The sequence below is a fragment of the Podarcis filfolensis genome (genome assembly GCF_964270895.1).
Source record: "Podarcis filfolensis genome assembly, chromosome: 8".
Classification (NCBI taxonomy): domain Eukaryota; kingdom Metazoa; phylum Chordata; class Lepidosauria; order Squamata; family Lacertidae; genus Podarcis; species Podarcis filfolensis.
In genome coordinates, this window is record NC_139611.1 from 19,401,781 (window position 1) to 19,416,149 (window position 14,369).

The 14,369-nt window shown below is 47.8% G+C and overlaps 2 protein-coding genes across 2 annotated transcripts in view; one reads left to right on the forward strand and one right to left on the reverse strand.

Annotated features, from left to right (window-relative positions):
- DVL1 (dishevelled segment polarity protein 1) overlaps positions 1 to 14,369 on the reverse strand; it is a 129,955-nt gene that overhangs the window by 18,627 nt on the left and 96,959 nt on the right. The window contains exon 15 of the transcript XR_014551628.1: positions 9,584 to 9,745. The gene's annotated coding sequence lies outside the window, so the exon portion shown is untranslated. The remainder of the gene's footprint in view (positions 1 to 9,583; positions 9,746 to 14,369) is intronic.
- Positions 821 to 13,665, forward strand: LOC310769361 (taste receptor type 1 member 1-like). The gene is made up of 7 exons (XM_083628617.1): positions 821 to 1,313; positions 4,049 to 4,245; positions 5,726 to 6,029; positions 7,323 to 8,093; positions 9,552 to 9,767; positions 10,885 to 11,005; positions 12,282 to 13,665. Exons 2-7 carry the CDS (start codon positions 4,055 to 4,057, stop codon positions 13,208 to 13,210), a joined length of 2,532 nt encoding a protein of 843 aa, XP_083484743.1. The 5' UTR covers positions 821 to 1,313; positions 4,049 to 4,054; the 3' UTR covers positions 13,211 to 13,665.

Below are 14,369 nucleotides of genomic sequence, written 5' to 3' on the forward strand. Positions count from 1 at the left end.
TCACTGCAAATGACAAACGTCACGACAAATTACAGAGTGTTAAGACTACTGAGGACCAACTAAAACACCCCACAGTAGAAGCAAACATCAAGTTTTAACAAGGTAGCTTTAAAAGAACAAAATACCAAACCTATTACCTCCAGGCTGGGGTTAGGGGGCTTGCTTGTTTTATACAGATGTTATTATTTTATTATTATATTTATTACCTGTCCTTACCAGCAGATCCCAGGGTGGGTTACAACTATTTAAAATTCAGAATTGAAAACGGTTAAAACAGATTTCAGGACTCAGGAATATGATGGGTCCTGAAAACACAACATCTCAGGTGTCAAAGAGGCCAGAGTAAAAATATCACTGATGCAGTAACAGTGCATTAGTGGTAAATTTATACTGAACTGTCCACACATCTTTCCACTTTATTAGTTGTTCTGCGATGCTTCTCCAATGCTGCCATATTACGGCCATCTGGAGGGACAACTCTTGTGCCATAGTGCAACTTATGTGAAGTGAGTCCTGATGTACGCATTTGGGCTTGTGCTCTGCCTAATCCATGCATTACTGCTATTTCCCTCAATACAATTCATTTTAATGTTATTTTGGCTTATAAAATATGCATTTTTAAACATACTTTTCATACATAATTTCATTGGAAAACTATAACAAAATTCAGAGAAGTGCAAAACTGTGTAACAAAATTCAGAGAAGTGCTAATTTTGACAGACAGCTGTGTTTTGGCTTGTGCACCATTTCAAAAAGTGTGAATGAAGTAGATGGGCATCAAAACGCAAAAGCAAATTTCTCTTCCCCCTCCCAAGTCCCTACCCACCAACACCCAGCCACTGCACAGCTTACTGGGACCGGGCAGGTGCAGGATTAACCGCCCACAGGTTACATACCAACAGTTCAGCACTGTAGCATTCGTGCTTGAATGTTTGCACGGCGAGGGCAGATAATATTGTTTCGCTAGCTGGATTTGGCCCGTGGGCTGCCAGATGGCCACCCCCTGTTTCCAGAACGTCATGCAAATGATTCATTTTGCTTATGATTTGATTTAATGGCCTCCACCTGCCCTTTCACGGGGCAGAGTCACCCAGGTACCATTTGTCATTGCGTTCCACCGACTACTATTCAAATGTAACATATTCCTAGGCTTTAAAGCCTTTGCCTAGTGGGCATCGCCTCTAAGATTGCCATCCTAGTCAAGCAGGCCAACAGGATCAAACACAAATGGCCAGAAGGGCGGAATGCAGCTTCATGGGCTGAAAGAGAGAGCGACCACAGGTATGGATATGAAGCAGAGCAAATAAAGGAAGGTAAGTCTATTCCCCCTTTCTTATGAACTGACTCCATAGGTAAAGGTAAAGGGACCCCTGACCGTTAGGTCCAGTCGTGGCCGACTCTGGGGTTGCGGCGCTCATCTCGCTTTATTGACCGAGGGAGCTTCCGAGGTACAGCTTCCGGGTCATGTGGCCAGCATGACTAAGCCGCTTCTGGCAAACCAGAGCAGCACACGGAAACGCCTTTTACCTTCCCCTCTGGAGCGGTACCTATGTATCTACTTGCACTTTGACATGCTTTCGAACTGCTAGGTTGGCAGGAGCAGGAACCGAGCAACGGGAGCTCACCCCGTCGCCGGGATTCGAACCGCCGACCTTCTGATCAGCAAGCCCTAGGCTCTGTGGTTTAACCCACAGCGCCACCCGCGTCCAAACTGACTCCATAGCCACTTTCAAATAGCTAAAGGGCTGTCACGTGGAAGATGGAAGCACGCTTGTTCTCTCCTGCTCTGGAGGACCCAAATCAATGGCTCTGAGTTACAAGAAAGGATATTCTGACTAAACACCAGGAAGAACTTTCTGACAGTATGAGCTGTTTGACAGTGGAACAGAACTCCCACGAGAGGTGATGGACTCCTCTTCCTCAGAGGTTTGTAAGCTGAGGTTGGGTGGCCACCTGTCATGTATGATCTAGTTGAGATTCCTGCATTGCAGGGGGTTTGTGCTGGGTGACCCCCAAGGTCCTTTCCAACTCTACGGTTCTACTAAAAGAACCATAACAAAACATTTTCTTAATACGAAGTGCATTAACCCTGTTTTGCAAGGAAAGCTTGTTTGCTTTATCACGTTTATTAGTATTAAATCGCTCCATCGTCTCTGCTGTGACAGGCCAGTCCCATCAGGCCTCCTGTCCCTCAACAGTCACCTGGGGGCAAGCCATTCCACCAAGCTGCCTCAGTGGGAGAGTCAGGAAACAGAAAGCTCATTCCAACCAGCACCTCCAGCCCCTGAACTGTGCAGACTGGTCATTATAAGAACAATGGCCCGAGTTTGATTCCCCCTCTTCCTTCCATGTCTTTCCCCCCCTTGTGCCGTGTTTTTTTTAGATTGTAAGTCTGCAGGCAGGGATGGTCTTGTTTTCATTGACTATATATAAGTCACTCTTAGCAGGGCAAAAATGTTCTGAATAACAACAATAGTTACCCACCATTCACCCAAAGGGGTCCTACAAATTTAAAATAGAACATTAAACCAGTTTAAAACAGTTTGCAATCACGGAAGGGGGGATCTGAAAAATATACACCTCAAAGGCCAGAGTAAAAAGCATTGAAGCTGATATAAAGCTGTGGGCCAGATCTTTAGCTCAGGAGTCTTATCACTAGTTGTGCCCGCCCTGTGGAATGCCCTCCCGTCAGATGTCAAGGAAATAATAATAATAATAATTATTATTATTATTATTATTATTATTATTATTAATGTAATTATTTAATTATTTATACCTTGCCCATTTGGGCGGCTTCCAACACCTATAACAACATAAAAAACTGTCAAACATTAAAAACTTCCCGATACAGGGCTGCCTTCAGATGTCTTCTAAAAGTTGTGTAGTTCTTTATCTCCTTGACACCTGACAGGAGGGCCTTCCAAAGGGAGGGCGCCACTACTGAGACGGCCCTCTGCCTGGTTCCCTGTAACTTTACTTCTTGCAGTGAAGGAAACACCAGATAAACAACTACCTGACTTTTAGAAGACATCTGAAGGCAGCCCTGTATAGGGAAGTTTTTAAAAGTTTGATGTTTTACTGTGCTCGATGTTTTAATTTGTTGGACGCTGCCCAGAGTGGCTGGTGCAACCCAGTCAGATGGGTGGCATTTAAATAATAAATAATAAATTATTATTATTATTATTATTATTATTATTATTATTATTATTATTATTATTAGTTATTATTACCTCTCCACATCCTGCAGCCCAGCATGGCATGGGCAGGTGGGCTGGATCACCTGTCAATCATCTGATGCCACCATGATATCAGAAGACTGAGAAGTGGGTAGTCCCACCCACCTATCAAAGTTGGCCTGTGAGGGTAAAGGGAGAGAGTGACCAAGCCGGAATGAACTGCCCATGTGCCACCTGATGGACAGGGAGTTCAAGCCTGCTTTCTACAGGGTTCAGGTGCACACAAAAATTCATTCACGCCCAGCAGGATAAGGCGACACATCACAAAGCCGCTGGTTTGCACCCTGCTTCTCTACCAGGTGGCCTTCAGACAAGACCTTCCAGCCTTCAGCCTCCCATCTGCAATATGGGAAGAAGTACTGCCTTGCATGAGGGGCGCAGGTGGTGCTGTGGGTTAAACCACAGAGCCTAGGACTTGCTGATCAGAAGGTCAGCGGTTCGAATCCCCACGACGGGGTGAGCTCCCGTTGCTCAGTCCCTGCTCCTGCCAACCTAGCAGTTCAAAGTGCAAGTAGATAAATAGGTACCGCTCCGGCGGGAAGGTAAACGGCGTTTCCGTGCGCTGCTCTGTTTCGCCAGAAGCAGCTTAGTCATGCTGGCCACATGACCCAGAAGCTGTATGCCAGCTCCCTTGGCCAATAAAGCGAGATGAGCGCCACAACCCCAGAGTCGGCCACGACTGGACCTAATGGTCAGGGGTCCCTTTACCTTTACCCTACTGCCTTGCATGGTTGTTGTGAATCGCACATGACAAACAGCATGTAAACACTAGGCATAAAACAGAGATCTACCTTCCATTTCCCCCATCACAGGCTAAAATGGCTCTCAGTGCACTGCTTGGGCTCCTGGTTCCCATCCTTTCCATACAACTGAATGAAGCAAAGGCCAAGTCCCTGTTGACCCAGTTTAGTGCTCCGGGGGACTTTGTCCTTGGTGGGATGTTTGCCTTTCACTCCAAAGTACAGTACCTAAGCCAGGATGTGGAGCTGAAGACTCCCAAGTGTTCCGGGTGAGTAGGACCAAAAGAACCTCAGCAAAATGCACAGTCCACCAAGACTAGAGATGTAAAATTTCCAGGCATCTGAAGTTATGGAAAAGCACTTTCTTCAACATTTCATTCATCATTGTAAAAGGAAATATTTCAATATCAATTTCCCCAATTTCTTGACACCTCCCCACAATAATACCTAGGCTGGTAAAACCAGACCACCACCCCCCCGAAATCCCCCCACAGCAGACTTGTTATGAGTATCTCTTTCTGGGCTTCCGAACAAGGCAAGGGAGCTGTCCAGCATCAGTTGGTGCTGAACGGAAGAGGAGCTGTCCAGAGGGCACCTAGGCTAGGAACGAGCCTACGGAAGTTGTTGCACCAGCAACTTCCAGGCATCCAACTGGGGTTTAAGCATTCCACCTGTCTGCTTCTATCCTTGCCCCCCTCAGTTATGACTTTTATAGCCCTAGTCCCTCCTCCCAAGTAGGACTCTGACCAGGCTGCCTCATGTGACAAATTGAGAGCTGTGCTAAGCAGAAGGAGCTTAAGTTTAGACTCCATACCAAACTAGCAAGAATTGTGTGGGGTGAGCCTAATTGGGGACATAGCGAGACTCCCAATTCTTCTGATTTTCTGGCTGAGGCATTGTCTTGTGGAGGTGATCTCAGAGGTTCCCTGGTCCCAGTTTATGCTGGGAGGGGGGATGCTGACATCATTTTCTGACAGTAAGGTCTCATTTTATTCCAGCTTAAGCAAGGCAATGTCCTGACACTGCATAAGAGACATGATAGCACCTCTGAGTCAAGCATGCAAAAAGCTTGTCATGTCCAGACTGGAAAGGATAGCTAACTGAGGCTGCTAATTGGAGAATCCATTAGAGCAGGGATGAAGCTATTGTTGGGCTCCAACTCCAGTCAGGCCTGTGTGATTAATTTATTCCAACCCATCTCATCTCTGACTCAACCTTCTATTCGTTTTTGTCATTCCAAGGTGCTTCAACGAAATGGTACGGTCCTAATGGGAAAGGTTGTTCCACCTCAGTAAAATTAGGAGTATGCAGAGTGTTGAGTGTGGCTTCTGAGTCTGATTAGAGATCAGATTTCATCTGTAGCAATCACACACATAGGAGATATTTATAGAGTAAGAAAATAACACAGCTGCTTATTATAGGAAGTGCATAATTTGGATAGAGAGGTTTCTAGTTCTAAGCTAACTAATCTAGAGAAGACAAAGGTGGTCATGCATGCTCCTTTGTTCTCAGAGGATAGATCCAAAATGACCTTGAGGTCTGAGAGAGAAGTGTAAGAGGAGGAAGTTGTAAACAGGATGCAATCTAAGGTGTCTAAACTCCTATCTGCTAAACTGAGTTGCACTCAGACTCCCAACAAATTAAGCCCCTTTGACATCACCCCCAATTCTTGACTTGAAGTCCAGCAAAGGAACCTTTGTCATTCACCATCCTTGAAATGATTAACTTTTTTTTAACCGCCTCCCTAAGCTTCGACATTAATGGCTACAAGCGCCACCTGAGCATGCGCTTTGCCATCGACGAAATCAACAACTCGACTTCTCTGCTTCCCGGTGTCAAGCTCGGCTATGAAATTCACAACACTTGCAACAACCCAGCCGTGGCCAACAAGCCCACAATGTCCTTCCTCTCCAAGTACCCCAACCACTATGGCGTGGAGGTGCAATGCGATTATACCAACTATAAGCCTCGAGTTGTCGCCGTCGTCGGCCCCGGCAATTCGGAGCTGAGCGTGCTGGTGGCTCGGTTCCTGAAGTTCCTTTTGATCCCAGAGGTAAGATGGGAAGCGCATTGCACTGGCTCTTAAGAAGATCTCTTCCTCCCTTCAAGGAAGAGCCTGCACTGGTGTGTTTTGAGCAGGATCCAGGGTGCTACATTGAGGCAGAAGGTTGAGATCCATCTGGGTGGTCGACCAGCAGAATCAAGAATTATGATAAATTACCTGCCCTTCACACTAAGGTCCCAGGGCAGGTTACAGCAATTAAAACATTAATATTAAAAGCACAATATCACACAGTATTTAAAAAAAACAGGTTTAAAACAACTTAAAATCACAGAAATAAGGTGGCTCTCAAAAATATATATTTCCATTGTTAAAAGCCAGGATAAAGAGCATTCGCCAGATGTTGTATAATGAAAGTGCTGGATACACCTCTGCCAGGGTCCATCAATGGGTCTTTTCAGTGGAATGTCAGTGGAATGTTTTCCCCACTAAGGTGCATCTAACCGCACCATTGTTTTATTTTAGGAAACAAATGAAAGTACACATTTTCTCACAGACTTTCGGATGTGGTTATCAGGGACTGAAATAATTCATATATAATTTGCTGCTGCTTAATGTGAATTGCATTTATATAGCTGTTTTAATCATTTAATTATCCTGTATTGCAGAGACTGGAGTAAATGACCATTCCAACGATGCATTTCTGTGATTCTATGTATGTTATAGGCATTAAGTATGTCTGTTCATTATGCCCCTATGCCTTGTGTCCAATGCTAGTCCTACTCAGAACAGACCTCTTTAAAATAAGGGACAGGACTAACTTAGGTTTACAAATTTCAGTGAGCCAACTCTGAATATAACTCAGCTGGGTTCTAGCCATAGATGCCCCGACACCCAAATCACTGTTGCTTGCCTGATTGCATTGCATCAATTCAACGGTTATTTGAATATCCCAATTTTCATAGTCTCCGTCTAAGAAGATAATAACAGCCTGCTAGATTGGGCTAGTGGCCCATCTAGCCCAGAATTCTGTTCTCGAAGTAGCCAACCAGATGCCTGTGGGAAGCCCACCAGCAAGACCCAATGACAAGAGCCATCTACCATCCTGTGGTTTCCAGCAGTGCATATTCAGAAGCATTACTGCCTCCAACCATGGAGGCAGAGCATAGCCACCAGGGCTAGGAACCATTGATAGCCTTTATCTTCCTCCATGAATTTACCTGCTCCTCTTAAAGTTGGTGGCCATCATTGCCTCCTGGGGGAGTGAGTTCCATAGTTTAACCATGCACCATGTGAATCTGCCATGAATCTTCCACATCCTCTCTATCTTCCATGTCTCCCCAGATCAGCTACGCCAGTTCCAGCAATAAGCTAAGTGACAGGCAACTTTATCCATCGTTCTTCCGGACCATCCCCAGCGACCGAATCCAAGCCGACGCCATGGTTCAGCTCCTGAGCAAGTTCAACTGGAACTGGGTGGCCACTTTGGTGACTGACGATGAATACGGCCGCCGGGCCCTGCAGATCTTTGTCCAGCTGGCTCTCTCCAAGGATATGTGTGTGGCCTATGAAGCCATCCTCCCGAGCGACCCGGAAGAAAGCAAGAGGAAAGAGGAGCTGTCCAAAATCGCCGACCAGCTCCAGACGTCCAACATCAATGCCACGGTGATCTTCGCGCAACCGAGCAGTGCGGCGGCGCTGCTGAGGGTGGTGCTGAGCAGGGGCATCACTGGCAAAGTGTGGATCGCCAGCGAGTGCTGGGCAACCTCGTCCATCGTTGCTCATATTCCGAACCTGGCGAGAATAGGAACCATCATCGGGGTGGCGATAAAAAGCGGGGAGATGCCTGGGTTCAGAGAATATGTGCGGAATGTCGTGGCAGATCCTGCTAGGGACCAGAACAGCTCTGACACCAGTGAGGGGGATGAGCAGTGCTCTGATTGCAGCTCTCTGACTCTTGCCGACTTCTCCACAGACACCGGTCCCGATAGGTTCTACAGCACATTCAACACCTACAAAGCGGTCTACGTCATCGCCCATGCTCTCCACCAGCTGCTTCAGTGCAATGCCACAAGCAAGTGGTGCAACATGAGCAGAGAGGTCTACCCATGGCAGGTGAGTAAGGAGGAAGCAGTACAGGGTTACCTGCAAGGGCTGTGAGTTTTATTGGCTTTGGTCATTGTGAAAGGACTCTACGCTCTCTCTCTCTCTCTCTCTCTCCTCCTACCTGAGTTATTGAAACCAAGGCTGAGGAACAATTTTTTAATTTATTTTTTAGCTTGAGGCTTGTGTTCTTTTCTGAGCAACCACCTCAGGGTCACATGGCAATGGAAGGTGGAGCCATGAGCAAAAAGTGGGTGGGGCAACTAAATAAAATGTTACCTTTGCACAGTAGGCTAGTTTTTACGTATGTCCACAAACCCCTGTCCACCCACCATCCAGACAAGCATGAGTTCAAGGGCACATTCCACTTAGGCATAAAGACTAAGTCCTCCTGAACCTTCCCAAGTAGAGGAGGGCAGTATATATTTACAACAGTGGTTTGCAGAAGGTCATAGTTCAGAGGCTGAAGAGGGGAGAAGATGGGAAGTATTGGGAGAGGGCTAGGAGGAGGAAGCAGCAGCAGCAGCAGCAGCAGCAGAGGAGAGACAGCTGACAGACTCAGTGACTTTAGAAAGCATTCTTGACCCCCCCCCTCTCCCAGGACCCGGCGGTTATTGAGAGTAGTAGAGCAGAGAGCTCAGAGGCAGAAAGCACAGATCAGCCGGCGCAGAGATGATGTATAATAGGAGAGACGGAGGGGGGGGGACTTTATTTGAAGCAACACCATTATCTCTCTTTCTGAGACTACTGAATAAAAGACTTGGTAAGGACTCTTATTGTTTATCTGCTTCTTGGCTGACACTGTGGGAGGGATCGGATTCCCTGAAGCCTGACAGAAAGCAGCCACTGTAAGGGTTTCAATCCTCCAAACTTTGGAAGGGCTGCATTTACTCCAGTCATCTCACAAATCCCATTAGACTCCCTGTTCTCATGTAAGCACACCTGCCCATTGGTGGGTCGGGGGTACAGCCAGCTTTACAAACCTGCTCCAGCTTCACCCCTGACCTCCCATCCCTTACAGCAGCAATGGAAAAATGCACTTAAATTCGTTAGTTTTTATACTACCAGTTATCTGGTCAATCGAGGGCCCCTAAGTCATAAGCGCATCGTTGCCCAGCTGAGGGTGGTAATACCTTGCGTCCTCACCAAAGGGAGATTGCCCACACACTTGCCTAGTTTGGTTTTGCAAATCTTTCGTATTTGGAGCACAAGAGTGCAAGAACAGCCTCGCTGGATCAGGCTGAAAGCGCATCTCATCTGACATCCTGTTCTCACACTAACCAGATGCCCATGGAAAGCATCCTTAAATCATGTGTTGCATCAGTGGTGAGGCAGTATAGAGGAGCTTATGCTTTTAATAAAAAAAAAAATACTAGAGGCTTCAATGTGCCTCCAACCCTCTGCTGACACCCCCCTCACTTAGGGTTTTAAATAACTACAGTTCTTCGGGTTCTTCTCCTTGTTTTGCAGCTCCTGGAAGAAGTAGCTCGGGTCAACTTTACCATCAATTCTCATCCGGTTCATTTCAGCAAGTCGGGAAATCCTCCAACAGGTTACGACCTGATTTACTGGGATGCGACCACACATGGAAACCACGAGTTTGTCAGTTTCGGTAGCTATCACCCCCTGCAGCCTCAGCTCAACATCAGCAAATCAAAGATCCGCTGGAACACAAAGGAAGGGAAGGTTCGTGCTAAGTTGTTTATTCACTACTTACATACCTCTTGGCTTCTAAGTGAAAACAAAACAAATCCTCCTTTCTGCAAATGGTGGTGGCAGTTTTCATATTCAGTCCCTATTAAGTCCAAACTCTGTTTAAACAGAACTAGGTTCTCTAGGCCTACTAAAGACATTTTCTCATCCTCCTCCAGTGCCCCTCATCTTTATCCTTAAAGGTCCACATCCTTCTCTTCCTACTGCTCCTCACAAGTCAGCTGGCTTTCTTCCAGCAAGATTTTTCAGGCGTAAGGACTAGAAACATAAGGGGGGGGGAATATAAAAAGAAAAAAGAAAGAAAATCTCAGGCTGCTGACTTTTATTGCCCAGTATTCAGTCCTCAGTTTGGACCATCCACTAATAGAAGCTTCCCTTTCCCAGGATGGTATCAGCGTTGGGTGCTAGCATATTCAGGAAGCTGTCGAGGCCCCAGAGCTCTCAAAGGGTTGCTGTCTGCTGGATCCAGCTTCTGCTCCTTGCTGCAACTTGCAGTGGTGGTCCTCCATCTTGTCACTACCTATTTGCTTCCTCATCTACTGGCTTGTGGGGACAGACGGACAGCTAGAGGAGGGGTTGCCAACACAGCGCTCCTGGGCACAATGACACCCCTTTGGTCTTCCTCTGGCACCTTTGAGGCCCTCACTCACTGCTCCCTGTAGAGGTGCTGCGGGTGGCTACCATTTTGTCCCTTGAAAAGGACATAGAGCTGGAGGAAGTTGGAAGAGTGGCAATGCTTCCCACCTCCTCTATCACCTTTATGTATGCTTCAATGCTTAGATTCATTCTCCTAGATATACCTTGGGATAAATGGAGTGTGCTTGCTTTCTTTCTGTCACTTGTGTGGTAGCTGGGTGCAGGAATGATCCAGGGGAGCAGAGAAAGAAGAGATCAGAGCAGGTGGCATCTATGGCATTTCCTTAAAAAAAAGTCTAAGTGTATTATGGGGCCTAAAACGGCTGGCAACCCCAGATGTAGAGGAAAGGGGGGGGCTAGCTTGTTTTGACAGGGTTTCCAAAATGGTGGTGGGGACAGCACAGTCCACTGGAGTCGGTAAATACCTTTTGTTTGTTTCTTTCATTTCCTAAAGCCCCCCATATCAAGATGTACACAGGAGTGCAAACCGGGGCAGAAGAGATGGCTGAGAGGAGAACACAACTGCTGCTTTCTGTGTGAAGACTGTCCGGCAAATTACTTCCAGAACAAAAATGGTGAGCTGGAGTTTTTCCAGATGTGCCAAGGGTGCCTCCTCATTCAACAACTGTACATTGGCAGCGAAGTTTTGAACCAACGCGTCTTTCTTCTTTTTGCCTTATAAATATTTTTAGCTCCTGTTCATGTTCTCCACCCCATGTTCCATTCTTACATTTTAAGTAAGAATGATCAGATGCATTTTTAGCCAATTAACTATGTTTGCACGATAACGAACAATAGAAAGGATGAGGGAGTAAACTTTGTCTCAGGTGCTGCATGTAAGGTAAGGTGAAAAGGTAAAGGAGCCCTAGATGGTTAAGTCCAGTCAAAGGCAACTAAGAGGTTGCAGCGGTCATCTCGCTTTCAGGCCGAGGGAGCTGGCGTTTGTCCACAGACAGCTTTCTGGGTCATGGGGCCAGGATGACTAAATCGCTTGTGGCGCAACAGAACACCGTGACAGAAGCCAGAGAGCACAGAAATGCTGTTTACTTTCCCGCTTTCGAACTGCTAGGTTGGCAGAAGCTGGGACAGTGCAACAGGAGCTCACCCCATTGCACAGATTTGAACTGCCGACCTTCTGATCGGCAAGCCCAAGAGGCTCAGTGGTTTAGACCACAGCGCCACCCGCATCCCTTTTGGTAGTGCAGGGGAGGCTTTGTCTTAGAAGAGGCATCTTTTAATCTCTCTCTCACACACAAACATGACGGGAGGCCTCTTTTGGCACCATCGTAGAAGAGGTATTCCTTCTTCTCCTACACACAATGACTGTCACCTGAAGACTGTTTTCTTAAAAAAAAAAAAGTGCTGGCATTAAAAAAGGATCAGACTAACCAGGGAAAGGGGTACCGGGTGGCGCTGTGGGTTAAACCACAGAGCCTAGGTCTTGCCAATCAGAAGGTCGGCGGTTCGAATCCCTGCGACGGGGTGAGCTCCCGTTGCTCGGTCCCTGCTCCTGCCAACCTAGCAGTTCGAAAGCACGTCAAAGTGCAAGTAGATAAATAGGTACCGTTCCAGAGGGAAGGTAAACGGCGTTTCCGTGCGCTGCTCTGGTTCCGTGGTGCATGCTGGCCACATGACCCGGAAGCTGTACACCAGCTCCCTCAGTCAATAAAGCGAGATGAGCGCCGCAACCCCAGAGTCGGCCACGACTGGACCTAATGGTCAGGGGTCCCTTTACCTTTACCTTTACCCAGGGAAAGGGCAACATTTCAGCCAAACAAACTGGGTTGCATCCAACATAGTTCTACTAAGCCTCCTCCCCTTCCTGCCTAATCAACTATTCTTTTCATCCAGATCCCCATGAATGTACCCCATGCCCTAGAGAGAAATGGTCTCCTCCGCAGAGCACCACATGCTACGACAGAGCATTTGAATACCTGGAGGTGACCGACACCCTCCCCATCAACATGGTGGCCTTGACGGTCTTGGCCATGGCCCAAATGGCTGTTGTCACCGGCATTTTGGCCAAGCACCGCGGCACCCCGGCTATGCGCTTTGTCGGTGGCTTCCCCACACTCTCCATTGTCCTCTCCTCAACCTGCTTCTGCAGCAGCTTCTACTTATTCGTCATCAAGCCCACCTCGATGGTCTGCAAGCTCCGGCAGCCCCTCTTCTTCTTCAGCTTCACCATCAGCTTGTCCACACTGCTTGGCAAGACACTCCAAAGCTCAGGGCTCGGCTGGACCTTGAAGAGGCCTAAGCTGAGGAAGCACCTGATGGGCCTCTGCATCCTCCTCAACATAGCCATCCAGGGCCTCATTTGCCTCGTGTGGTATTTCTGGAACCCTCCTTCCTTGGAGGAGAGCACTGAGCTGGAGAAGACCATCCTGGTGCAATGCCAGGACAGCTCCTTCCCAGGCTACAGCTCGCTCCTAGCCCATGACTTTGGCCTGGCTGCCATCTGCTGCCTCTGCACCTTCATGGGGAACAACTCGGACCAGAGGAACGACAAGGCTGCCAAGTCCATTAGCTTTGCAATGATCCTCATCCTCATCATCTGGACACTCTTCGTGCCCACCTATGCCACCTCCCAAGGGAAGTTTGTCTCCCTGTTCCAGGTCTTTGCTGGCTTGGCCAGCATCTTTGCCATCTTCGGCTCCTACTATTACCCAGTGTGTTACATCCTGCTCTTCGCGCCCCACATGAACACGGACGCCCACTTCCGCTGCCTGCCCCAGAACCCTCCGGCAGACAGCAAGCCGGATGCTCCAGAAACCAAGTAACATGGGGAGGGGGAGAAGACTGCCGGCTCCCCACTGGGGCATCTGGTCAGCCACTGTGAGAACAGGATGCTGGACAAGATGGGCCATTGGCCTGATCCAGAAGACTCTTCTCACATTCTTATGTGCCCTCTAGTATTTCTCAAACTTGATAAACACTGGAGGGCACCATAAGTCTCCAGCTGTTGTTGGGACTGCAACTCCCATCATCTCTGACCACTGGTCCTGCTAGCTGGAGATGATGGGAGTTGTAGTTCAACAACAGCTGAAGACCCAAATTTGAGAAACACTGCTCTAGATAGTGCTGGACTCCACTATTTTCACCCTACCCTTGATTATTTACCATGGTGGCTGGAGCCAGCATCCAACCTCTGGAGAACTACAAGTTCACCATCCCTACTGTACGAATTAGAGCAGATGTCCCTACCCTGATGTTCCCCGGGTGTTGTTAGATTACAGCTCCCTTCCTCCCTAATTCCCTTGGTCAGGCTAGTTGCGGCTGATGGAATCAGGAGTCCCAACAACATCTGGAGAACCTTAAGCCACAGACTCATAAGCACATTTGACACAGAACTCTGGCTCAGCGAGGACGTGAAGTGGTTCTTTGGCTATGGAGTTTCAAGGAGGTTCTCACTACATCTATTAGCAGCTGTTCCAGCAGGCTGCAGAAACGAAGGAGAGGGGAAACAGCACAGTCTACCATCGGCATTGCCAGAGTGGGGGGCAAGCACAAACACTCTAAACAAGGAGCTTGCCTTAGGGCCATATCCCCTTGTGGGCAAACTTCCGTCAGTGATGGGCAGAGCCTGAGGCAAAAATGGGCAGATGAACAGGTGACCTACCTTCATAGAGATATTCTCTGTAGTTACATGCAAAAGTCAGTGGCTTCTCCATGTGTGTGCGCACACACACCCCTCTCTATCCACGCCAGTAAAAGATATAACCACAGTTCACGAATTTGTTCCTGAGAAAGGTGCGGAGCAGAGCCAGAGAGGATTGTTGCTGGGTTGTAACCCAGGAAGCAGTGACATCACCTTGCCAACAAAGGTCCGTATAGTTAAAGCTATGGTTTTCCCAGTAGTGATGTATGGAAGTGAGAGCTGGACCATCAAGAAGGCTGATCACCGAAGAATCGATGCTTTTGAATTATGGTGCTGGAGGA

Coding starts and splice junctions, on each gene's coding strand:
- LOC310769361 (XM_083628617.1), top strand. CDS start 4,055: ATGGCTCTCAGTGCACTGCTTGGGCTCCTGGTTCCCATCCTTTCCATA. Junction 6,030..7,322: donor AGTTCCTTTTGATCCCAGAG/GTAAGATGGGAA, acceptor ATGTCTCCCCAG/ATCAGCTACGCCAGTTCCAG. Junction 11,006..12,281: donor TTACTTCCAGAACAAAAATG/GTGAGCTGGAGT, acceptor CTTTTCATCCAG/ATCCCCATGAATGTACCCCA.